At 37.3% G+C, this 26,830-nt stretch overlaps 1 protein-coding gene across 1 annotated transcript in view; it reads left to right on the top strand.

Annotated features, from left to right (window-relative positions):
* The window catches only part of SDCCAG8 (SHH signaling and ciliogenesis regulator SDCCAG8), a 110,757-nt gene that overhangs the window by 65,329 nt on the left and 18,598 nt on the right, over nucleotides 1-26,830 (top strand). The window contains exon 16 of the mRNA XM_082049700.1: nucleotides 3,080-3,211. Coding sequence (XP_081905826.1) covers nucleotides 3,080-3,211 — 132 coding nt within the window. The remainder of the gene's footprint in view (nucleotides 1-3,079; nucleotides 3,212-26,830) is intronic.

Raw genomic sequence — 26,830 nt, 5'->3', positions numbered from 1 at the left:
CAATTATTTTAAAAATAATGACAAGTACACGAGACTGGGAAAAATCTATTACCCATATACTTACAAGTATGCATTTTCATCTGACGTTGTAGCTTTGCTCTGCGCAGTTTCAAAATAGTCTAGATTTCATAGAGGTCTTTAGAGTCTATGAGGTCTCAGAAGGATAGGGAGAGACATGAACATGACTGTCTGACCTGTGGGGCCAGCCTGAGTCTGCAGATGTGCAGCTCCATGCAAGTTCAGCTCAGGTGGCAACACTCCAAATGTCTGCACACTTCGGTTTCTCCTCAGTCCACCACAGTTTACTACTCGGTCTGTTGGACCAGAGTAGCTCTTGTGGAGCAATCAGCATGTCCACGCTGTGTCCTTCAGTTGTTTTGGATCTATCAGATGGTTCTTAGTGCACAGATTTTTCTAATTTGCCTCTGTCCCTAGTGTTCCATGTGGGCTATCTCTGAAGCTCAGGACTGTGCACTTGGGGACCTGCCCCCTCTCTCTCTCTCCCATCCCTGCTGTGACAGCTTGGGAGCAGAGTCAGTGAGAAGCATTTACGCAGAGCTGGTCCTGCCCCTGGCTGGGTGGAATTGCTACTCCCAGTGAAAATGTGCTACCACCGCCAGTTTTCAGGCTTATTACAATTATGGTTGGTTTTGTGGTTTTTTTTTTTTTAACCTAACAATTTGGAAGTTATTTATTTAAATATCACATATAATTAACTGTTCTAGTCTTTGGAAACCGAGGTGGATGAGTGGTGTATTTAAAGATGCAGAGGGAGTCTTTGTCAGGTCTTGGTGTGCAGTTTTGTATTGGGCCTCTTTAAGGCCAACACATGTATACTGTTTAACATTGAACTTAATAGGCATTCTGCCATTCATATGTGCTGTCCTCCAAAATTTCAGTGTGGTGAAATACTTGAATTTTGAATCAGACTCTTAGGTATTTATGTGGAAGGGACATGGTGTAAATAATGTTTTAACTAGGATGTTTGTGTATGGGTTTGGTGGTTTTGCTTGCTTGTTTTGGGATGATTTTTTTGGTGTGGGTTTTTTTTGTGTGTGTGTGGTTTGTTTGGTTTGTTGTTTGTTATTTTTGGGGGGGGAGAAGAGAACATAAGTAATGTGGTTCAAAGCATGAGGCAATTAGAGCTGTATTTTTAGTGAATTAAATACTTTCTTTTGTTTCGTTAATTGTAATTTTCAGCAGCGTTTTGGTTCATTTGAGTGCTTTGATCTTTCCATAAAGACTTCGGGCACCTTCAAATGCACTGGAGATGCATAAGTCCTTTTAAAACATTGAGATTTTTATCACCTTGAAAGTTGCTTCTGCTGTTTCTGTGAATGAGACAGCCACACAGAAATACAGCAAAAGCAGCAGGATCCCTTAGCTGGGAAACACTGCAAACATGATGGTTTACACTATTCCTACATGGCAAATGCTGTTGTTGCATTTTGCTGGCAAAAAAAGGAACACAAACCTGGCTGGGCTTTGTTACATCGGCGCTGTTGCGCTGCTCTGCAGTGGACTTTGCTTTTATCCGCTGATTGTCTTTCTTGCTGTGTCAGTACCAGGCCCAGGCTGCACTCGTACTATGTGATAACAATCAGTCCAGCTGACAGTGCTTGGTTAATGCTGACATTTAAGTTATTAGTATTTCTGTTAAATGACTGGTGTAAAATTCTACTTCCGTTTCCTTCATGTAATGTCCTACCCACTGTTATGTACCCATCCAGGAAACTCTTGTGTATTCAAGTTTGATGTACAAATACATCAGCACAATTCTGATGTATTTGTCAGTCATATTCCTTAATAGAGCTGTAATTCCCTATCTAAATTCAATTACATACAGTTTTCTTCCAAAGTTTCCCTTGCTCAGTTCTTTTAGATTCACAAATGATATAATGTATTGTTCTCTATTTAAACATGAAAAGATTATGTTGTCATTTCCAGATTTGACTTGTCAGTGTAACAACATGTTTTTGAGGGAGAGGAGTATTCCTCTCCCCTGCACTTTGTTGTATTTTTCAGAATGTCAGTTGTTGTTGCATTCTGTAACAGCCAGGAAGGTATAGTATCTTTCTTCTGTAACTGCAGCATATTTAAGTTTATGATTTAAAGATGTATCTGAAGCTTTTAACCTCAAGATCTGGAGTGGCAGATGCCATAAAACAAATTTTCTTGCTTTTGATTCTTACTTTCTGATGGTATAGCAGATTCTGACATGTTCTCATTAACCTTTTCCAAAGAGTTAAACTGTGCAAGTGCATAATGTATATTTTATCACAATTTAATCTGAGATCTTTTCCTGATATTAAGAAACAGCTCATGCCTGTTTCTCCACGGGCTGATGGTTAGAGATGTAGCAAGTAGCAGTCCCGGGTCATTCATGGATCTGGTGTCTCTGCTCACCCGTGAAGAATAAGAATTGCTAGGAGTAACTAATTTACTCAAAGGCTGTGCCAAGTTTTATGTAGATTAGGGTGTGCTTGTATGACTTGTCCCTTATTTCTTAAGGTTTTATTAATTTTTCTCTTAATGTGTTGTTGGTTTCTTTTTTTTTTTTTGTGTTAATCTTTGTAATATTTTGGGCATATTAGGTTAATGAAGTTTCTAAACCAGTACCACTATTAAGAGTTCAACCTGCACAGTGCAGTAAAGGTTGAATATGGTTTTAGTAGCCATTTTTCAAACTAGATGTTAACTTTATTAGTAAAGAACGTGTCATGTTTTCAAAATGCTGGCCAAATTCTTGCTTAAGAAGTATGAATTTACATTTATTGATATTATTTAACATCAATACATAATGCCAAATGACATGCCTGTTAAATTAGGCTGAAATTAGCATAGCCAACCTATGACTGAGTGATTGCCATTGGCATATTTACCAGATTCCCTTCAGCATCATATTCTTTTGTCTTAAGATTATTTGAAACAGTGTTTTGTTCTGTAAGTTCTAGTAATAGGCTGTTTATGCATTACATATACATGTATGAAATTTTATAAATGCTGAAGCCACATATTGATGGCACGCTGCAGGATGAAATCTGACAACATCCATCATCACTGTGTTTTTCTTCTGTAGATCTGAAGTCAACCAGCTTAGTCAGGAAAAAGAGTATCTTCATGTCAGATTGGAGAAGATGCAGAAACGGAATGATGAATTGGACCAACAATGTGTCCAGCATGGGAGAATGCATGAGAGGATGAAGTCGAGGTAGGAGGTCCTGTTAATCTGTCAGTATGTGGTATGCTGTGCTGTACCTGTTGTGTAAACATAAAAATGACACTGGGTTGTTTGAAAGTATGAAAATGACTACCCCTTCCCCTCCCCAAGCATTCTGTCAAGTTTTTTTTATAATGTCTTTTGCTTGTGCCATTTTGGATAAATAAAAGGAAAGCTTGAACAACACAGTCTTCCAAAGAATTTAAGCCTAGTACATATGTGTGTGGGCTGCTTCGGCTGTTCTCTGCTCTAACTTGGATGAATTGTCTTACCATATTAAAAAAAAAAAAAAGGCGGGGGGGAGAGAAGGAGGGAGAAAGGAGGCTATTCAGTAATATGAATGTAGAGTACAGATGTGCATTCTGTTATGCCATGTAATAGCTGTATTTTGGGGGTTTACCATCTTACCTTTCTTGGTAATATTTAACTTGCGTAAACTTGTATAAAAAGACACATCTTACTGAAGATCTTGGTAACCAGAGAACTATTAGCAGCTTCGAGGCCCCACTAGCCTTTTCAGGAAAGCAGCGATGTCTTCAGGAAGAGCTGAGGGCAGCTACAGCAAGACTAGTAAGAAATATTTCCACCATGACCAGTTGACTGTTCTGGTGAGAGTGTCCAGACTGCTAATGCGTTGTGCTGCAGTTTGTACTAGATGGCTTTTAAGATCACTATGCAGGCTTTTCTGTTTTGGTACCAGAAAGTTCATCTATGCTCTCGTGTTCTTTCTTTGCATTCCACATTCAGTGTAACAGGCACTGGAAAATGCTGAGGTGTGGCTGGAGAGGTGGAGGATAAAGTAGGGAGACAGCTGAGAGGCAGCTCTGCAAACCAAATCAGAAGGCTACCTCTTGTTCATAGTGAAAGGCTAAATGCATTTCACTTTGTTTGGTCTGGATAGTCCTGGCCTGGGAAAAATTCTGTTTGGATTTTTTTTTTTTTTTTTGACCACTGACCAGCTGATAGGAACAGATTTAATGTGTTGGGGTTTTTTTCCTCCTGTCTCTTCATTCTCTGTCTGTCCATGTCAGCTTATTTCTTGCAAGCATTTTGTGCATTCTGTTCAATGTCCAGACCTCATATTTTCCTCTTTTGGTTTTCTCTCTGTACCTCATCCTGTTCTTCTGTAACCCAGAATTTTCATCATCTTTTATAGCTCAGAGAACAAAGAAATTCAGAATGCTACAACTATGTCCCTAATCTATGTGACCACGTAATTTTTGCATTTATCTCACCTCCCTTTTGGTTTCTTTAGTTGTGGTGCATTCTTAGCATACAGGGGATGTACACTGAGGATTCAGGGTTACTTTAGGAAAAATATCTTTTTTTTTTTTTTTTCCTTAGGTGCTTTTCTGTAGAATTATTAGTATCTAGTTTAATTTAAGACTGCTTTGTAAATTTTTAGGACATTTCCTCTGTCAGAACCAAAGAAAACAGACCTACTGGAAAATGTTGCTCATTCTCTACTGCAGCAGCAATGATTATACACTAGAAAAGATTGAAAGCATTAATCCAGAACAGAAAAGTGGTTTGAAAGCAGAGTGGTCATGCTGCAGGCAGTGCCTTACCTTCTGCTGCTGTTTTGCTGACAACAAGGACAGAAAAAAGGACAGTGATAGCATTTGTATTTAATATTTTGGAATATCTATATAGGGCAGAGGTTATCAGATATTTCAATTATGAACAGTATACTTTACCAGCATTTTAAGAAGGGACTCTTTTAACATATGTTTAATTATGAACTTGCACTATATTCATTTGAAATCCAGGTAACAAGTGGCAAGACTGATATAATCAACTGCTTTAAAAATTCAGTGTAAACTAATTTTAGTTTCCATATGAAAACTGTAATAGATTTTCAGTATCAGTTCTCAAATGCTATAAATTGTCTATGAACTAATCGGATCTAGATGAAGAAAAGCAGGAAGTATAACTATAAAAAAAAATAAATATCCCCGTTTCTTATACTTACATTGAAGGTCTTCCACCAAACAAAATTAGTGATTTTTCTCTTCTGATTTTGAAAACAGGGATCCCACTATGCTATTTAGTAAAGGTAGAAGAACAAATAATAATACAGTGCTTTGCCTCTGAGTTTCACCCATCACTCAGATACTAATAATCACAATAATGTTAAGGATAATTACTTCTTAACACAATACGTGTCCCCTTTGTACACAGCTGCAACTAACACTGGTCTTTTTTGCAACACAATCCTGCAAAGGGGGTTCCTACCTAATTTTCTAGCTCTTGTTGTTCTGCTTTTTATAAAGTTTCTTTATCAAAATTATTTTGACTTAACTTGGGACCTAACATTTGCATTTGAGTAATAAGGAGTTGTGGTATTTATTTAAGGAGAAATCTGTCACTAATTGTGTTCTTGTAGGAGACTATGACAGGCCCTGATAGAACTATTTTCTGGAAGGAGCAAGATATCTTTCATCAATCAGAATTTCTTTTAGAGCAGCAAGGTTTTAGCAATTGTGATAGTTACATTCCTGGAAGTGAACAAGAGAACTCTTTCTCTGCTGTTCCTGTCTTTATGTCTGAATACATGCTGCAAGTGAATATAGTCCAAAATTATGTAAGCAGGTTTTAAAAAGATTACTTAAAATTGCAGTCATTAAAGATGATTTTGAATTGGTCTTTTCAATCTAATGCAAATATCTGCCCCTTGCAGTGTGTTTTTGCTTAGTGGAATACAGCACTAAAAGAAATAGGTATCCCTTTTAAATGATACAGCTGACACATGCTACTGGGGCAAACTTGAATTGAAAGATGTCTGGTCTGCAGGACTAGGATCACGTGTTAAGACTGCAGTGGAGCTTATGTAGAAATGTTCATTTAATGTTGTTAATCTAGCAACATTGTGGTTCTTTGCTTTAGATACATGTATGATTTTTTTCTTTTTTTACATTAGTTTGTTTTTATTGTTTGGGGTTTTTTTTCAGCTATGTACTTTTTCATTTCAGGCAGTGATTTGTTTAGCTAAGTAGATTATCTCAAAAGTATTAATTAACATGACATAGCGTCACTGCTGTGCCACTGGCAGTGAGCTGGTCAGCACGTGTGACTTTATGGATCTGAATCTTGGAGAAACAAATTCATGTCTGTTACGTGGCAAAGAGCATGTTGGTATAAATTTTCAACCTCAAAGCAAATTTTATTATTAAGTTCTTCAAATTCCCATTATATAGATGTGTGTTCATAGTAGAATGTAGCAGGGAGCAGAAAGTACAGGATTTCTTATAAGAAGGCATCTCTAAAGATAGAAAACTAGCCAAGAATAAAAAGACTATGTAGCAGAAATAAAAGGTTAAACTACTTTTCTGTTTTCCTTCTGTGCTCAACTCCACAAAAAATAAATAGATTTCAGAGGAAGGAAAATCCAAAATCAAATTAATTGGGTAACTGCATAATGTTGGTTCATTCTCTCCTTTGTTTTCAAACTGAAATCCAAGATGTGTGTTTTCACCTTTGTAGTTAGACTGGTTCTGTAAATGCAGATCATCTTTTTCACAAGCTCTGTTCTTTTCCAATTTGGGGAGCAAAGAGTAAAAGACAAGAATCTGCCGAGATTTATTACTGATACATATTTATGCATAAGTAATATTTGCCCAAGCTGCCGGGGGTCAGGATTTCATGAGGCTATTTACGTTTTCACTGAACTTAGTTAACAACTCTTGTAGGTACAAGGTTCAATTACAGCTTTGCTTTTCTGCATCTATTCATTGTCTCATAAAGCAAGTATTTGATTGTAAGTCATCTATGTAGAGAATTTGTTTTGTGGACAACCAGTGTCTAAAATGGGAAGCACTTAATTTAATATAACTGTCTCTTTTCTGTGTCAATTTCCTGTGAAAGACCCAGATTGTATGTGGAAATACAGCAAATAAGGAGTAATGCCTTCAAGTAGGAGAAGAAAATCCTAGGCAATTGCTTTCATTTTTTCAAGATGAGCTAGTCAAGCCTTTACTTTCTATCAAGCAGCAAAAAAAAGCACATGGACAGTAGTTTGTATGAAGCATGAGGCTCTTTTGAAATCTTTTTAATAAAGCATTCATTTAGAAGCTTCTACTGATTATTTTTTTCCAAACTAAGTTCAGCATATGGAATCTGGGGCTATGAATTTTCTCAAACTTCCATTTTGGTGATTAGAATTGGTAGTATTTTTGCTGTAATGTGTGTGATCACTGTCCAGTCTGTGTAACATTAACAATAATAATACGCTTAATGGTAATTTGAGGGGGGGGGTTGTTGTGGTAGGTTTTTGGGGGTGACAGCGTTTCGTGTATTTCAAGTGTATTTTTGATAGCTAAAGTTAAAAAGAAGAGCCTACAGGACTGGCAGTTTGGGGCAGATGTGTGTCTATTCCTCAGGCATCAGTGGTTGTAAGTTAACTATAAAAATGTTGCAACCATCTGTGTAACAAGACGGCAGAGATCTGCTCTTGCCTGTTACTATAAATAAGAAGGAGATTTGTTTGACTTCATAGACATTGGATTTATAAAGACTATATGTGTCAAATTGCAACTACATGCCATGTTGCTGAGATGTGTCTGCAGCCAACTACCTGGGGTGTCTTCCCCTTCAGACATTCTAGTGGAGTGCAGCAACTGTGCAGAAATGTCTGTATAGCACAACATGTGACAAATTATATTTGTTTTCTACCTATGGAGAAATGTATGATTCTTATGGATAAGCTTATCTGGAAGAGTAGCTAAAATGGATTCTTAAATGGACCACTCAAGGAGTTAGAGAGAAAATATGACATTCAGTCTGACAATTATTTTTTTAAAGTTTTTCCTGGCATTAAATCTATTTTTTGTTGCTGTTACTAAGAGTTAGTGTATGCGAGATCATGTATGCATGAGCGAACTCATATATATGAGAACCGAGACACAAATATATTGAGAATATAGCAGCAGTTTCAAGTAACTGATTAATAAAATCACAATAGCTGGTTTGCTGTCACTATTACACTTCTGAATAGAGATTTTGGATTTCTTTGGCAGATCTTCAGTAGAACAACTTATTTAAATTATTTCTTGATAATCAATCAAGAATAATCAATCAATCAATAATAATCAATCAATCAAGTGGCATTTCAAATTTTAAGTTTTCTGCGTAAAGCTCCTGTATGGTTTTTTTAAAAGGTTTTCAAGAAATAGTGATGGGTGAAAGAACTCAGTTTTGATTGTTGCCTAAAAGGCCTTTATTTTTTTTTTTCTAGTCCAGTTTGTTCTTTGTTGAATATATTGTCTTCCTTATTGTTATTTTACTGATAGGCTAGCATTTTTTTGAGTAACAGTGAGGCAAATTTTACTGTCTTTTTACTAGACCAATCATCTGTTTTGAAATGCAGTTATTGAATAAAAATACACCATATTGTGGCTTTTTAGTTTAAAATGCACTAATGCATATTTATATTGAAAACAGAGATTACCATACATAGCGTCCATAATGTCTTTGATATTAAAGTTGCGTCAGTGTTTAAAGAGCAGCATGATCCCCTTTTTCCTGAGCATCATTATTCACACCCACATATCTTTGGTGTGGTTTCACTGCGCCAGGCTTGCTGTAACAATTGGAGACGGACTTGTTTGTGGAGCCTTTCGAGCAAGGGTTTGTAAAAAGGTTTGTGGTCCCTCTGTTCAGCGTTACGGTGCAGCCAGATAAAACTCTCAGCTCTGTCCAGAATTTAGCATTCTCACTATATTATTTTGTTATTACTATTTAATAGACTCATGTTTTAGGTTGAGAAAGGTATACTCCAAAGGAGTACAATTAGGAAATAATCAATGGATGATGTACATACACACATATACATATAGATGTTGCAAATCCTGTCAGAGTCTGAAAGTGGCTTTTGTTTAATGTTTGGGTGTTTGCATACAGTTCACATACTCTGGAACAGAAACGATGTTCAAAATCTCTCCCTCTCGTTTCCTCTCCAGTTCGCTATTTGTCTACTTTATAGATATATATATGTGTTTATCTATTTTTTCCCTCTCTCACTTTAACTAGATGTCTCTATGTAGTATGTATATAAATGCATATATTTATGCTTTCATGTGTATAATATTCCCATTCTAAATAGCTAATAAGTTATATAAGAGGGCTTAGTTAATATTTGAGAGCTTATTTAATTAAGCCCTCAACTACTGTTTTTAAAGATTTATTCACCAGCTACTTGAACAGTAGGCACATAAACCGAAAATTGTCTTAGTTGTTTGAAAACCTGAAAATGTACACTGGGAGTGAAATATATGGGATCTTCAGAAAACACTGCAAAATAGTATGCAAAATAGTTGTTAGCCTTCTTAAGAAGCAAATGACAAGCAGAGCGAAATATGGTACTCAGTTCACCAATAGATGTTTAGGGAACTTAATGTTCTGTAAGATGTGTTCTACCCTGTTTCCCCAAAAATAAGGCAAGGTCTTGTCATAAGTTTTGGAGCAAAAATTATTTTTTTTTTACATGTATAGCTGCCTAGACACTATTTAAATTGACTTTTAAATGAACTGTAACTAGGGCTTATTTTTGGAGTAGGGCTTATATTTTGAGCATCCTCAAAAATCCTGAAAAACATGCTAAGGCTTATTTTTGGGGTAGGTCCTGTTTTCAGGGAAACAGGGCAGGTCATATATATATGACATATATGACATTGCAGATATATATAGTTTAGATATTTCTTTGAGTATATATTGAGCTCCTTTGTAAAAGTACTTATGCTTCACTTCTCCAATTTGGACAACTGTTTCCAGAACCACCGATCTTCTCATTGGGATCCTTCTTATTTTTGGCCCTAGTTTCTTTGTGTTCAGCTTGTGCCTACTTGTCTTTGAGCCAGAGTTGGGGTAAGTAGTTCATTTTTTCTGCTTTCATTTTATCTGCATTGATAATGCAGATAAATATAGACAATGGTTGTATCTCTTCAGTCCTACTTCTGATTAGTAAGTAAAGCTTTCTTCTTGTTGTTCTTTTTGCAATAAGCTCTTCATCACCATCCATTTTCTGATTGTTGATCTTTTTTTGAGAATAGGCAATCAGTACTGTCTGCAGGGTTCTGGATGAGGTTGTTTGAATATCTTAGATGATGGAATTAATGTATTTACTGGAAATTCCTTGACTGATGGGTCCTACGATCACGTTTGCCTGTATGACAGCTGCATAGTATTGGCAGCTGATAATCCTTCTCTATCCAAGAAGTGCATCCAGGACCTCTTCTTCCCAAGTAAATTCAAGTTGTTAGCAGAGACTTTTGCTATGAACTGTGAATGTGTTAAGTCCCTAGTATGAGACTTTGTGCTATAAGATTTCATCCCATGTCTGCTGTTCCAACTTTGAGTCATCTCTTACTTTCTGTGCAGTATCCCAGATCGCTAAGCTGATGACTCCTCTTAAATTTATCAGCCCACTTCCACTTTTTGTGCTGAGTCATAATTCAAAATATTCAAAAATCTGTTTAAACTCTAAGAAATCCACTTATAATTCTTCTTCACCTTCAATTGTTCCTGTCAGCTGTGCTCTTTATTTCAGTCAGTTTCTTATCAACAACAGCGTAGCTAATGATTCCTGATGGGGCGTGATATTTAATGTTTTACTGAAGCTAATGTAGGTAAGGTTTATGGCATTTCCTTTATCAAAAAATCAGCTGTCAAAGAATTTAGGATTGACATGACAGAATCTGCTTGCTATAACTTTTGTTTCAGTTTCTCATGTTTTGCATTTACATTCATGTCCTTATATATTCTTTTTCTTTCAGAATTTGTTGTAGGCTATTCATACATTTGGGGTCATGTTAATGGGCTGATAATTATCTGAGCTACCTTCCTTTTTAAGGATTAGCTAATGCTGCATCTAATTGCACAACAATATGGTCAATGTGAGGAAGAACGTGTAGAGAGAAAAGCAGCAGTGTCTGTGTTCACTTTGCACATCAAGACAGCCGGTCACCATGATTTTATTGTTTTAGAAACCAGATTATAATACCTGGGACAGTGATACCATAGACTGGGGAATAGTCAATGCCTCAAAGAAAAGCTAGGTGGAAAAATGGGCAGGTTTGTTTGCTTCTGTATTGAACAGCTATCAACACTCTGACACCCTTTCTGCTAAGAATCTGGTAATTGTCCAGTCCTGAGAATATCTTCTACTCTACTGCTTTGACATACTCTGCCTTCCCCAAAACAGGCATGGGGTTACTTCTTATCCATGCCATCAACTTCTGGGAGTCAAAGCCTTCAGCTCACTAATAGTAAGCTTGTGTTCTTGTCTACCAGGAATGTAAAAAGCCCTGAAATATCCATGACATAAACCAGCACAACATAAGGTTCCAGGCTGTTCTTGTTACTTTCTGTTGTCAGCACAGTTGTTGGTTTTCAAATTTAAATGTTAATTTAGCATTAACGAAGAATTCTTGATTCTCTCCTCTAAAATGGAGGTGGATATAGGTGATGTCTTTGACAGCTCAGCCCAGACTCTCCTTGATATGGCAAGATCTAGAAATACTTTGCCCTGTGCAGATCATAACACTGATGCTGAAAAAGATGTGCATATTGGATAGAAGTGTACCCATGGCTTTCCAACGAAACCCTACATTTGCTACAAACCTGCAACTGTTTAAATTTTGGTTGAGGGCTGCTTCTGGTGGTGATATATGATCCTTCTTGAGTTAATCCACCGATTACTCCTTCATCACCCCTACATCTTCTTTGAAAGACATTGTCTTCAGTGCCTGGTAGTAGCACCTCTGGTCCATAGTAGTAGTCCTGGACCAGTCTTCCTTACTGCTTTCCCCAGAGGTGTGAAATAGAAAGTGAGCAGACTAGATCAAAGTGCTCCTTTGCTGGCTTATTCAGAAAAACGTAGTTGTGTAATGGCAAGAAATAGCATCAAAAAGCATGTCACACTTCATTTATGTACAGAAAGGTATCCAGACCTACGGAATAAAGCTTTCTACCCAGGATAACAGCCTTTCCAATGCAATATAAACTCTGGAGGACAATCTTCCCCATGTTCCTCCTAGAAGTATGCACTATTTCACAATCTTTAGCAAGTCTTGATTGCTTAGACCATCTAAAAAATTACATTGTTGTAATCCCTGACTGTTATACTCACCTTGTTTTTCTTTATTCCATATTGTGTTGCATCTGCCTTTTTAAAGTTCATTTTTCTGTACTGTATTTCTGTGATATCCTTGTGTGTGTCAGAACACTTAAAAACGGTTTTCAAATAGCCACTGTGAGACTAATGCTATGCAATAGTTCAGCAGCAAATATCTAGTTGGGATATTTCACAGTAGTTGGGATCTTCCTATTGGGCTGTAAGTGAATTCACAATAAAGGTAAAATCTGACTATTAACCGCTTTGGCAAAGTACTTGAAGCAGGAGCAGATTTCCTTCTGGTTTTGATTTCTGTGTGTAACTCAGAGATTTTCAGACTAAGGCTGTTTAAAACCCTCTGCTCCCAGATAGAGGGGAACTGAAAGTGAAGACAGATGAGTAACATCTAGAGAGCTTTGCAAGTGTGTTGTGACAATTTACCAGCTCTGTAACAAAGTCAATGCACCTGCCTGCTTTCAAGGTTATTGTCGTAAGAGAAGGAGACCCAAACCTAATGATGATTTATGTTTTTAATGTAAAAAGTGAGTAGATTTTTGCAAGGCTATTGGAAGGCTGCTTTTCCCCGATAACTTCGGTGTTTTGATTGCTTCCATTGGGTCTAGTCCTGCTCCTATGGAAGCTGATACAGCTGTGGATGCTCTCATTTCCATATACAGATCTCGCCTGCCTTTAAATCTTTGGCTGTTCAGCCTTGATGTGTCTTGTGCCAATAGTTCTATAACTAATGTTGCACTTAAAGGTGGGGCTTTTCCCTTCACGCTTTTTGTTTTCCAACTCTCAAACTAATTGGAAGTGCTGGTTTTTTATGCATTATGAGACTGAAGACTTAATTTTTCTGTGGTTTTGTTCTCTAAAAGACAGAACTTTCTTTTGCCTATTTCTTGTCTAACTTAAACTGTCATTCTTTTCTGGAGCTCCAGTCATATTCATTATCTGCTTTCTGAGTGAACTCTACTAAAAAATTAAATACTAAAAAGTAGTTGTGTTTATTCTGCCTTGTGATAGTGTTAATCAATAGAAACAGGCATTGTGCTAGTTTCTGGAAATACTATCTCAAATATCTTATCCCACATCTGCTAAGTGCAGAAGTCGTAGTGAAATAGAAATTATGAAGGGGTTATAAGGAAGGACAGTATGATAAGACATACTTAGCATCTACATTTCTAGTGTCAGCATTATGTGCGCTGAGGGCTTCTCAGTTTGGTTCTCAAATAAAGCAGCAACAATGGAAAATATGAAAGAAATGGAAAAGGCTAATAGGATTATGTTGTGTTTGTTTAACTTGTTCTTTGTGAACAGCAAATTCATATATGGAGGGAAAGGAGGGGGGAATGAGTCGTTGAGGTTTTTTTGTGGTGTTTTTATTCTTTTTTTTTTTTCCCCTTTGTAACCTCAGAGAGCCATATTCCACCTTTAGTTACACATAAGGAAATACATCCTTGTCCCAGATATGAGATCTTATTACTTTGAACTTGATCCTGAATGTTCTTGAGAATTCTGATGTGATTCAACTCAAGGTTGCTAAATACTTCCAGGTCTCCAGTTTCAGAAGGTTGTCTCAGTGGCATGGCTGACATTGCAATAATCTTTTCTCCGCTTATGTAAAGCAGGATAATCTTTTTGAGCGCTACATGAGCACTTCCCACACTACCAGGGATTTAGCCTTAGTTTTTAGCTATGTCACTTGCATGTAGTCAGAAACAACTTTCACGTTTTAGGGGTTTTTTTGTGTGTGTGGTTTGGCTTTTTTTTTCGTTTGGTTGTTTTTTGCTGGTGGTGGTGGGTTTTGTTTATTTTTTTTGGAGGGGGGGTTTCTGCTTTGCTTGGTTCACTTCAGTGACTGACCTTTTATATATATGTATATATAAAAAGTGTGTGTATATATGCATATAGATATATATACAAACATAGTTTCAGAACTAAAAAAAAAGTCATCTGTAAATTGACATCAAGCATTGCACAAATGCACAAAGTAAATGTTTGGAAGCATGTGACTTAAAAGCGCTTTGACTTTAAGTTTTACCACTGTGAAGGCTGTAAACTGCTGTGCCTTATCACACATGTGTTAGATGATGCAAGTACTTGTACTTCCCAAATCAGTTTTATGAATAAAATGAACAAACAAGCTGAACAGAGGCATATGTATCCTTGGGAAAGGGCTTTTATAGGCTGGTCAGAAATGGAATTTCTTCATTGACTTTCTGTAACATCAACCCATGTCAATAAAATCCACAGGAAATGTGTCTAACATTTTGTCCTTTTTAAATTTCAATTTTTAATAGCAAGAAGATACTCCAGGCAGTTCATTTCTGGGGGATTATTACATTTCTCGGGTGGCTGAAGTCACTCACCCTTCAGCCTTGTGCCTCGCAACATACCAGAGGCAAGCAATAATCCCCAGCAAGGCACTGCCTGTCTTATCTTATTGCTTAATTATTATACCTATTTAATGCTGCTTAGAACATTGTCAGCTGTTGAGAAAAGGTAATTATCACTAGTCAAATGAAAAACACTTTTTTGGCTGCCTTACGGATACACATTTTACTGGTACCTTGATACATAATGAAGCCTGATAGCAAAACTTTTGCTTGTCTCTTCTTCAAGCCACAGCTGTTTCCCTGCTAAATTCATCCCATCTGTCTCCCCTTCCGTAAGGCTGTAGGCAGTATAGCATAAGTACAGAAGCAGTTCAGTGCTATTTTGGATAAACATAGCTGAAATTTGAATCTTTGCCATTTGCAATGCACACATTTTGTTTTACTGCTGTAAAGAGAGCTGTCAAAATAAAAACTACATGGATAATTTACTGAAATACAGTCAAATAAAGGGATGATCAAAGAGGAAAAATGAAGATATTATATAGGGTCACTCTCATGGTATATTCTAAACAATGTGATTGTTGACCTCTTGACATTGCTTGGTTCAGAGAATTTTGTGGCCAATAAGAAAAGTAGAAGCCACTGAATTAGAACATAGCATGAAGAATTCCAGACTTCATGGCAAAAATGTTAATTGTAGCAGGCAATTATTTGTGATAGTGCCCCGTTCAGATATATTTCTTTGCTCATTTTATAAGGAGTATATCATTATGTAAGATAATACGTCTTGGAAATTAAAACCAACATTTCTGTATGTGAAAATGGAAGGTCACCATAATGATCACTGTGGGGCAATGGCCATCCACGCTCTCCTTTACTCTTTACAGTTTTAGTTGACACGCAAAAATATGTATTGAAGCTGAAAATCATTGTCTTTGAGTTTGTTGTTCTAATTTGGACTGATGGTCAGTTACCCAAGGCTTGTGTTTGAAATTTCAGATTTTCTGGAACAAAAGATCCAAATCCCAGTAAGGTCTGCTTGGTAGTTCTCCTTTGACTTGAATAAATTGAGTGTTGTGCAATATACAGTATTTGAGACTCTTTCAGACAACACTCCTTTTTTAGAAGTCCTCTGTTCTGCTGAAGTGTTAGAAATCCTATGGCACCTCTAGTAAGAGAAGGGCTTTGATCACTACATCTTGAATACATTTTCCTTTCACTGCATTATTGTGTTTTATGTGGCCCACCACAGAGAAGACTGTATTTCAACAGCACTGTGTCTGTATGGTTGGTAAACACTTGAGTCTTTTGCAGGACAACCTTAGAAGCTGCTTCTAGGTTAACCCTGATGTGTTTTTGGAATAGTTGCATGTTCTGTGAAGGTTACTTCTTGGAGGCTAGTGCTTCCAAATTTGTAATGTGTACAGAACCATGTTTGTCCTAACCTAGAAGACGCCTTTATTGACAGAGAAAGAAATAGCTGAAGAAGTTAACATTAGTGAACAATGAAATTAATATAAATTAATCTAAATGTTACAAGCAGAAAATTTGTTTGGGAAAAAGCACTTTGTGCAGTTCAGTACTATGGAAATAACTTCCTTTTTCTTCTGTCTCTACCTCAATATAAAACACTATAATCAGTTAAGTCATTGTCTCCTTCAGTATTTACAGGATTGTTTTCAAGATGTAGCAAAAGAAACGAAGTCTTTCATAATATTACTGAGAAAGGAACTGCTACATGAAAAGCTTATACGGTGATTTTCTTGTAAATATATGTAAGATCAATACTCTGTGGCAAGAACTGGTGAAGGGACTTGAGCATAAGACCTATGGGGAGAGGCTGAGGGAGCTGGGGTTGTTTAGTCTGGAGAAGAGGAGGCTTAGAGGTGACCTCATCACTCTCTATAACTACCTGAAGGGAAGTTATAGCCAGGTGGGGATTGGTCTCTTCTCCCAGGCAGTTAGCAATAGGACAAGGGGGCATGGGCTTAAACTCTGCCAGGGGAAATTTAGGCTGGATATTAGAAAGAAATTCTTTACAGAGAGAGTGGTCAGGCATTGGAATGGCCTGCCCAGGGAGGTGGTGGACTCGCCGTCCCTGGAGGTTTTTAAACTGAGATTGGACATGGCACTTAGTGCCATGATCTAATAAATGGACTAGAGTTGGACCAAGGGTTGGACTCGATGATCTCTGAGGTCTTTTCCAACCCAGTCAATTCTGTGATTCTGTAACCAAGACTGCATTACTCATTCTCATTTGCAGAAATGTTGAAATTCCTCTCTGTTTATAGACGCTAGATTGAAATATAATCAAAGGTTGCTAAATATTCTTTTTAGGGTTTTTTTTAGTAATGTGGATATTTATAAGGATACTATTCTAATCTAGGCAACTGAATGTTGGTATTTAGTCCTCCTGTAAGTAATGCAGGAGCTGGTAACACAGCTACTGCACCAGAACTGGTACCCTCATGGAAGAAAGACTCCATCATTCTTAAAGGAAACCAACTCTTCAAGGACTCCACCATATGTAAAGGTATCTCCCGCTCTGTCTCCCTTCGTGTTTGACTGAAAGAGTAGTTGTATAGGCTTGTCTGAACACTTACTAGGCCACCAAAGTATTGCAGTAAACATCCGGGTCCTAGGACCATCTTGGAACAATTGCTTTTATGGTAAATATATTGTGATATTCTTGAAAGTTCTACTAATGTCTGAGCTTGCCTTTTAAAAATAGTGCCTATGGCTTGGCCATCCAATTTTGTATACAACTGTATAAGTCGCTTGCAGTTAAAGGAGAATGTTTAACATCTGATAGAACATAAGCATGTACCAACTTAATATTTAAAGAAACTTAATAAGCTTCCCCCCCCCGCTCCCAAAGGAGATATTTGTACTGTGTTACATATTGGAGATGGTTAGTCGCTGCATTTTTTCCAAACATGATTCCAAAGCTGCAAATTTCTAAAGAAAACTCAGTTTTTACAAAGGAATTTTACAGGGTTGGTGCAAATGAGATTAAGTATAGAGAAGTGGACAAGATCAAGAGCAAAACAGGTTATAGTGGTTCTCTTTCCCATGTGCATAGTATTAATAAAGCTGTCAGTCTTATGCTTTTCACATATTTATTATCCTTTACTCTTGCAGTTTAGAGTACATGCATTTGTTGGTGATGTGATCAAAAATCCAAGATTATGTGAATTCCAGGTGATCCTTCACCTACAGTGTTGAGTATGCTCCCACTGTTGGGACTGCTTGTGGTGATCTGGGTCTAAAAAGGAAACTTCCTTTAGTCAAATCTAGCACTTAAATACTCATTTGGTTTTGCCTGGCCATCATCTTTCTACTTACATCCAGGATTTTCTGCCTATGTGGTTTCTAAATCAGACCGAAGGCCCTGTATTTCCACTCTTTCTTTCTGCAGGTTAGTGTAAGAACAAAAGGAAAAGAAGGAATGGGTCAGAGGGGATCACATACTACCAGACAAATAATCCATGAAGTAATATGGAAGCAGAAAAACACTTCTTTAAAAACAAAAGAAGAAAAGGACTTATTACAGTGCTGTTTTCTGTTCTTTTACCTTTACCTTTTCATGCTTTTCTTGGCTTAGGATAATTCTAGGTACTCCATCTCTGTAATACATGTGGAAGGAGTGTTTCCTGATAAAAATGCTCTGAAGATTTCTAGATCTTGTGGAAAAAAAAAAAAGTTTTTTGTTATGTACACAGTGAACAAAAACCTCTGCTTGCTCAAAATTTTTCATGTAACTTACTCGTTTGCTCAGTTCCCTTGTGAGTTTACATGATCAAAATCAAAAGTCTTTACAGAATATTATGACATTTCACTCTATCTTGGCTGTCTGCTCCCACTTTCAACTGCCTCTATTTTGACAATTTTTATAGTTTGTTGTTGTTAATTATTATTAGTGCTTTGATGTTCTGATTAGGTATAATTTGCAAGCTCCACTATCTGAAATTTTTTTAATAGCAAAATGACACAAACTGAACAATACATCCCACCTATATGGTACATCAATGTTTTTCTTCATTTTTGTCTAGGCTCTCCCAAACACAGAAATTATAGCAAATGTTGTAAGTGCTTGTAGTTAATCTAAAAAAACAAATTTAAAATCCCCTTCGTTCAGCAGTAGTCCAGGGTGTTGGGTTTTTGTGGTGTGTTGGTTTGTTTGGGGTTTTTTGTTGTTGGTGGTTGGTTTTTGTTTGTGTGGGGGTGGTTTTTGTATTTTTTTTCCTATTACCAGTGCATTTGCAAAGCTTACCTTACGTTGTTGTGTTAAAATGTTTCCCTCGCAACTGTTCTTCTCCCAGTTGTCTCTGGACCCCGCACCGCTCGGTTCCTTTTGAGCCCCACCTGCGTACAGAAGCTGCCCCAAACAAAGTTTTACACAACAGGGACTGTTTGTGCAAAAACAGAGGTAATATTAATTTTGGTAAAAAGCAGAACTGATTAGAGTCCTGATAGTTAAATTAATTAGCAGCCCTCCCAGTTCCACTTCTTTTAAAGCAGTGTTGCAAGATAAATGAGTGTTCCTTCCCATGCTGCTTTCTTTCCCTTTAATAATCAGTGGAACTTTGTTTGCTGGAAACATCTGAATTCATTCAGTCCCGTAAACACAACAGATAACTGTAGAGCAGAATTAAAAATGAGGGTTACCTGAGATGCTAGTGATATTTGTGTGAAAATATCATCTTGAAAATTCTCTTCCACTGAAATTTATTCTTTCTTATTAAGGTAATTTCTATTCATATGTTCAAATAGCACATTTGGGAATTCTTTCCATTGTAATCTTTATGGGAAGGAATTTTTTCCTAATACTTCAGTGACTTTCTGCATCAGATTGGAGGGTAATGAGACAGTCAGTAATGTTTACATCAACAAATGTAAATTCAAATTAAATCTATTATTTAAATAGCATAATGGAAACACATGGTGCTTTGTAGTCATGTAATTAAAGAAGATCTGTGCCTCCAGGAGTTTATGATCTAAAGATCAAAACCAGTTCCACATGCAACAGACCTCTTCTAAATATCAGTGTACAATTTGGGGATTGTTGTCTTGCATTTACTTCAGCATAAATTTTATTCCTGAGCAGAGGTTCCACCCAGGACTGTGCAGTACTGTTTAGGATATAATTTATAAGTGTTCTGTGTGATATTTGTGCGTGGGCAGGTGGCTCTTGGCACGGAAGAGCTTGGTGTTTTGATGTCAAGTTTTATACCTCACTTATTTAGCAGTAACGCTGTGGACTAAGCTTTGCAGATGATACTAGTTTAGTTAGGGGAATGGGGGAAAATCTAATTCTAACCTTTAGAAAGTAGTCTGACTAGCCATGCCTTTTTTTTTTTTCCCTCCCTCCAGTTGTGAAAGTAATTTTGTGCAAAATTGCTTTTGAGTTAAATTATTCACTCATCCTGGGGCAATAGCCTGGATTCACTTTCCAGCTGAGCCAACTAAAAATATGGGAAACAGACCAGCCTAGTATTCCATTGTTGCCTTATATTATGTGGTGTTTTGGAAATGATGATGAAGGCAACCTGGATATTTCATGGATGAAATAGTAGATTCATAAACTGAAAGCTTTGTTTGCTATTTGTAATGATTTTTCCTCCCTTCCTTTCAAAATTCTGTGCTCACAAATCAGAGTTCTTGCTTTTACTTAAAAAGAAAAGAGGAACACAAAGAAAAAAGAAAAAAAAAAACAAAAAAAAAAAAACCAAAAAAAAAACAAGCCTCTCTGTCCTTTGAAGAAAGCTTTGCCTGAATTCCTGGCTAAGTTCCCTCAAAAGGCCTGGACTCCTTCAAAACTTGGAACAAAGTTCAGATCCCCACTAGGTAAGGTAGAGTACTATGTTTAGTGTACTTCAAGTCTTAGTTTTCTCCCCACAATGTGTTACAAAAGAGTCTGGGTGTAAACACATAGGTTGTTATTTTCAAGTGTGATGGTTTGGGATTTCTTCCAATTATCATCATAATTAAGACCCTGAATTAAAAAGAATTTTTCATTTCTTTTGGGTGTGGGGAGCTAGATGAAGACCTGTCTGTGAACCCTGTGACTCATAGGTAGCTGCAAGCGATTAAGCCCCTTTATCTTGGTAATGACTTCGCTGCAAAATAATTTAGAGGCTCTAAAAGGCAACTTTTGCCTTTGACCTCCTTGCCTGAGCATTTTCCTGAAGGTAAGGTCGGCTTGGACAGCAGCTCATAGGTTTGCATGTTTTCTTCCTTATTCCAGTGCTTCTTTTTCTCAGTTGATGCTGTTGCATAGGATTGCACAGCTCAGAGGAGCTACTGGGTTTGGTTTTCCTCAGTTATTTAATCTGTAAAACGTGAGTTCTGGTCGTTTCCTGATCCTCTGAATGCTTTGAGTTCTGGCAGCTGAGACTTCTGAGCTTTTTGGTTTGACCCATGGCAGTTCTTCTCCAAGTGTTGCATTTTAGATTTACTCATACTGTGGTACAGATCCTGACATTGCTGGTTTCAGGTCCTCTGTGTGCTGTGTGGAAATTACACTGTACTGATCTTTTCTAACATCTTCTAGGATAAAGCTGTGGAATCACTGTGTGTTACTAGTAGTAGTCATTAATGGATGTTAGGGCTTTTCTTCCAGACCTCTCTGGGCAAAATTTTTGTGCATTGGGTATGGCTGTACGCTCATCAGGGTAAAGCAACAGATTTTCCCACAATAAGCGATAATCAAAGTCCTACCTTCTGCATGTTTGCAACTGGATTTCCTTTCTACTGCACTGCTTTTCTTAATTAAACTGTAGCTTTCTGAGCAAAATGAGCCTTTGGGTCATATGGTACGTGGCTTCACAAAAACGTCTGCTATATGACAGGCTAACTTAGCAACCAAGATCTGTTTTCCACTTCTTCCTACCCATTGCTTTTGTCTTGTGCTGACATACCAGTCTGTGCTGTACAAAAGGAAGCCCTAAAATACAGCTAGTGTAGCATTGTGCCTGGGACCTGTGTATTTGGATCTAGACTCAGAGGAAGGACGTGTGCTCAAAAATGTTCAGTAGTTGGAAATCCCAAATACCCAATTTTTTTTGTAACAGTTGAATCAGTGGTAATCTCACGGTTCAAATGCAACATTGAAAAAAAAAATCCTTTGTCAGTTGGGGTGCCTTAGTGATTTCAGGGTGCTTTGGGTGGAAGAATAAGATTTCCCAAGAGGGTGTAGCATTGGTAGCCTTAAAGAACCCAGCCCCCCAAAACCTAAAACAAAAAACCCAAACTACAGAGGTCCTATGAAAAGAGACAATAATTCTGAAATCAGGCAGTTAAGTAACAGACTCTGATGCGGAAAACTGTCCCAGATTCCAGCATTCCTTTCAGCTGACATTAGAAAATAATGTACACTTAGCATGAGAAATAGTGTCTTTATATGAAGAGATTGCTCTTGTTAGGCCCATATGTGAACCATATATCCAGATTCTCTGTACATCCGCTCACATGCCTCCCTGTCAGCATCTGAAGAGAGATCCCCAAATGTTCAAATGTACCTTTCAGATCAGAGTTTAATTTTAGAAGACTATGTTGGCCTATTAATTTTGATTATAACAGTGCTGTGGTGGAGTAGACATCAGATTGCAAGTAAAATTTCAGAAGGAAAATGTCACAAAGCTGTAGAAATAAATGGAAGCACAGATTGTTATGGTAAAATATGTATATGTAAAATAGATATCATTATTGAATAAGTAATAATTCATCAGGGAGTGTTTTGTTCATGTATACTTTGTGTGTTACCAGCTGCAACATGGATGCTGATCTGTGGGTGTTGGATGAGGAAGGCAAACTTTAAAAGCCCAAATAATGGTTCCAGAGCTGACACTTGTAGAAATTTGGAACTTCAGTGCTGCAGAGCATCTTGGACATTTTTGAAATGTCTGTGTTTTCTCATATTTAATCTGTAGTGTTCTTTTCAATTTAATGACAAGCTTTAGAATATACAAGCAAAAGCCAAACTTGTTTGGCTTCTTAAAAAGAAAACAAAACAAAAACCAAAAAGCTCACTACTTGGGATTGTTTAATGCACATAAGCAAGACAAGCTTCTAGGCAATACAGAATAATCACCCTGATTATTAAAATATTGCCCAAGAGTTAGAATAATAAAAAGCTATTAAATTAGAATACTTTGAATATTGCAAAACTTGTAGAAATCTTTCAGATAGCTTATTGCTTACTTTATTTCTCTGTAAGATGTATTTTTCTTATTGTATCCGTAATTTTAAGTAGATGAAGTCACCATCCGAAACTAGAAATTATACTAAAACAGGAATTGCGAAATTTACATTATTTCTACAGTAGTCTCTTTGCAGCAGGTCTTGGCTGAGACTTCACCTATGGTTTCTTTTCATTCACCTATTCTGGAACAAGATGATATAGCACTTATGCAAGGTTCATTTTCTCATACCTAAATCCAGGACCATATTTTTTGCCTAAACAGTAAATTTGATTTCTGAATTACTTAATCCAAAGCACGTTTCACATATGCAAAGGACCTGTGTTGGCCAGCCCCTCTGTTCCTGAAATTCCGTTCTGATGTTTGCACAGGCTTTAACTGAAGGGAGGGCAGTACTGGAACTTGCTGCTGAGGGATTGGGGTGGGCCGAGAGAGCCTGTGCGGCCCCTCTCCAAGCACATTGTCCTCTGGAACTTCACTCACAGCTGATGTTCAGAGACATACCAAATGTGCTCATGGACGAGCGGGTTCGACCTGACCAGTTCAGAAGACATCCTGCTGGGTTGATAATTGCTTTCTATCCAAAGCAGTCCAATGGATAAAACAGGCATTTTTTTAGGCTCATTGTGTTATTGAGAATATTTCGGGAAAATGCGAAGCATCCTCTGTCCAGGAAAATAAAGGGAGTTAAGGTGTACAATCAGATGATGGGAAAAAATTTTCTCTCTCATCTCCCAGACTCCTCTTAGAAGATTGGGGCAGGTGGGCCAAGAATGGGCATTAACACCTGAAATGAAAACTGATTGATGATCAGAAATGTGTGCAAAACACACAAGGTCTGAAAGAGATTCATCCAAGAGATTGGGGAAGTTGTTTGTTGAATGTAAAAAAAAAAATCATTTCATAATTTGTAAGTTTTGAAGAATATGCATAGAACTAACTGAAATCTTAATCTGTAGTTATTTATAAACATTTCTTGTTACTGTAAACACTTTCTATACAGTTCTTTCTTTATTATAGCTGGTAAATCAAGCCCTGTCAAATTTAAACTAAGCTAAATTGCTATGTCATTGAATACAGTGCATCATTTTTACATTCTGAAATTCAAGTGCTTTCAACTTCTGTCATATTTTCTTAAGGAAAAGAGAGAAAAAGAGGAGGAACTATGGGAGGAGAAGGTCACTTTTTAATTTTATTTTTATCTAGAACTAGCCAAAGCAATTTGGATGAAATTTCAAATAGCCTTGAGACAGAGAGTGGGGAAAAGGAAAGTACTAGCCGTAAATAAGCAGCTTAGAAACTGAGTATTGTGTCCCCAAAAGTGCTGGTTTGAACCAAAGCTTCAACAGCGGTCTGCTCTTTCTGTGAGGGTAGGACACAGTCTCCCCTTCATTTGTTTAGGAGCTCTAACTCCTAAATAGCTGAGGGGAAAAAACAATTTATACATTATCTAGGTGAACACAAGCATTCCCATATTGTAAGGAAAGCTGGTTTTGTGAAGGCAGAGGAATGTTCTGTGCTCATTGCAATGGGGAGTTGATGTGGAGAAACTATTGGAGCAAATACTTGCCTATTTTATATTCTTCTTGAAAAAAAGGTAGAACATACACATGTGCTTCATGGGCCTTATGCTACGTTCTGCTTCTCTCTGCACAGATAATCACATGAACAATACATGTGAGCAGCATTTGAGGTAGAGCTGTTATCTTTCATCTCTTTGATGTCTTGTTTTACTGATGCATGAAAAGTTGAACGAGGAAATAGTTTTTCTGAACAAAAGGTGCTGCAAATCCTCAGCAGACAGAATTGCAAAATTGTGCCGTCTGTCCTTACACATTTCCATCTCTGCCTGTCCTTTGTTAACTGAGATGGTTATTCATCACATAGTGGTTGGTGGGAGTTTTATAGGAGCATTTATTTATAATTTCTATGTTTTTTAAGTTTTTTGGTTTTGTGTTGGTTTGTGGGGTTTTTTTTTAATTTTAGGCTCTAAAGTGTATACTTTCTCTTCTGTTGCAGTCAATTATGTCATAAATGGTCAAATGATAACTCATCACTAAAAAAATTATTTTTGCAGCCTGTCTTCCTAGCGTCTGGATTCTAAAGAGACAACCTGGATGCCTGCATGCCAGTGCAACCAGGATTTCAACAGTGTCAGTAATCTTTGCTCATCACACCAAAAAAATCAGTGTGTCAGTGTATTCCTGCAGAGTCATTAGCATACAGACTCACTCTGCTTGCCTAACAAAGCATGGTTTGGTGTATTATAGTTTCCTTGTCTGCTTGTCTGATTCACCTCCGACAAAAGCAGAGAGAAAATTCAGTCCCTTCTTCCGTGGCACTCTAATGTGGGAAATAAATCTTCAGGCATAAGGTCTGAAATGGCAGTCATTTAAATAATTCAAATGCAGCGATCATTTTGCCCATGTGCCTTTCATTTCTTTGTTTTGTTTCTCTGTATTTCTCAAATCACTGAGACACAAATGATCTTCTGCAACAACCTGTATTTTTAAAATATCTAGAGCTAAATAATCCCCGTCCTCTTTAAATGCAATTTAACTGGCTACACGTTAAATAATTATTTGCTCTCTCTTTTGTGGTGTGGAGGGGGGAGTTGGAGGGGAGAAGTAACATACAAGCAGATGTGCTGCTAGATCTACAGGCTTCTGCCAACCATATGGCATCTTAAAGAAAGATGGTTGGAGCGTCTGGATTAGCAAAGAGTCGGGATGGAAAGCCATGTGTCGTGTTGGTACAGGCAGTTGTTTTAGCTCTCTGTAAAAGGCTTCAGGAGATTGTGTAATGGAACAAATGGTACTGCAAGCCTAGTAACAGCCTTACCGCTGCTGGAGAGGCAATTGGCCCCCAGGCGGGTACTGCTTCATCCTTGCTTGTTGGTTTTTTGTGAAGGATTTTTATATCGTTATTCTGTGGTCTTCTTTTAACGTGCGGGAAACTTGAGAGATCTGATTCTGAACTTTGTACTTGAAAGAGAGCTATTGTGTGGTTAGGATTTTTTCACACTCTCCTTTTTTATAATGAAAACATACAGTTTCCCTCTCTTTGAAATGAGAAGCCTTTGCCCTTCTGCAAATTTCCTGCATCCTTCGTGAATGGTTTGAGACACAGATTCATTGAATTTGTAGCCAATGTCCAGATTTTGGAGGAAAACTGCTCCCTCTGGCATTTGTTTAGTTAAAAACAAGATTTGGGCTATTGTGCTTGTGGCTATAACGTACCAGCTTGGCATTCATATTCCAATTGACAAGTTGTTCTTTATGCAAACAGGGGCCTGCTCCTAATAAAGGCAAAATTCCTTTTGTTTTTAGCAACACAGGATTGGGCTCTTGATAAGGTTTTGTGTGCTTTATAGGAGTCTCTGTAGTTCACATTACAGCTCATGGGAGTGATTCTGGATCAGGATGAAAGCTTTTGTGTCCTGATCTGTAACAGAAATAGGTTTTAGTCATTTCTTTACTGTTCTATAATAGAACTCTAAACTCCTCTGTATGTCTCAAAAAGTCAGGCCTCTTTAAGAGTGCCTTTACAGGTGTTCTGTCTCCCTGATGCTCTTTTTTCCAAAGGAAATTAAAAATCTGATGTAGCAGTAAAGGAGCTCAATAAAATGAGGATTATTTTGTTTGAAGAGACTTTAAGTACATTATGATCCCATATCACAGTTTTTGTGTTGTGAGATAACATGAGGGACGCCCAAATATTCATTCATAGGTAAATACTTACTGAGCAGGTAACATTATGGTTTCAGAGACATTAGAAACAAACCATTAACTACAAAAGCATCTTTCCTACTGAGGGTCTTTGCTGGAAAATATACTATCTTAAACTGAGACAAATGCTACTCTAATATAGACTAAATTCACAATAATTTAAAAGTGCGGTACAATTACTGCTTTTTTTTTCTCTTTAATTTTTTTCTCACTCTCCAGAAGGCTCCTGATCT

Source organism: Streptopelia decaocto, assembly GCF_964273445.1.
Source record: "Streptopelia decaocto genome assembly, chromosome: 3".
Classification (NCBI taxonomy): domain Eukaryota; kingdom Metazoa; phylum Chordata; class Aves; order Columbiformes; family Columbidae; genus Streptopelia; species Streptopelia decaocto.
The sequence above is the reverse complement of the archived record's forward strand: the minus strand, read 5'-3'. Positions and strand labels throughout refer to the sequence as shown.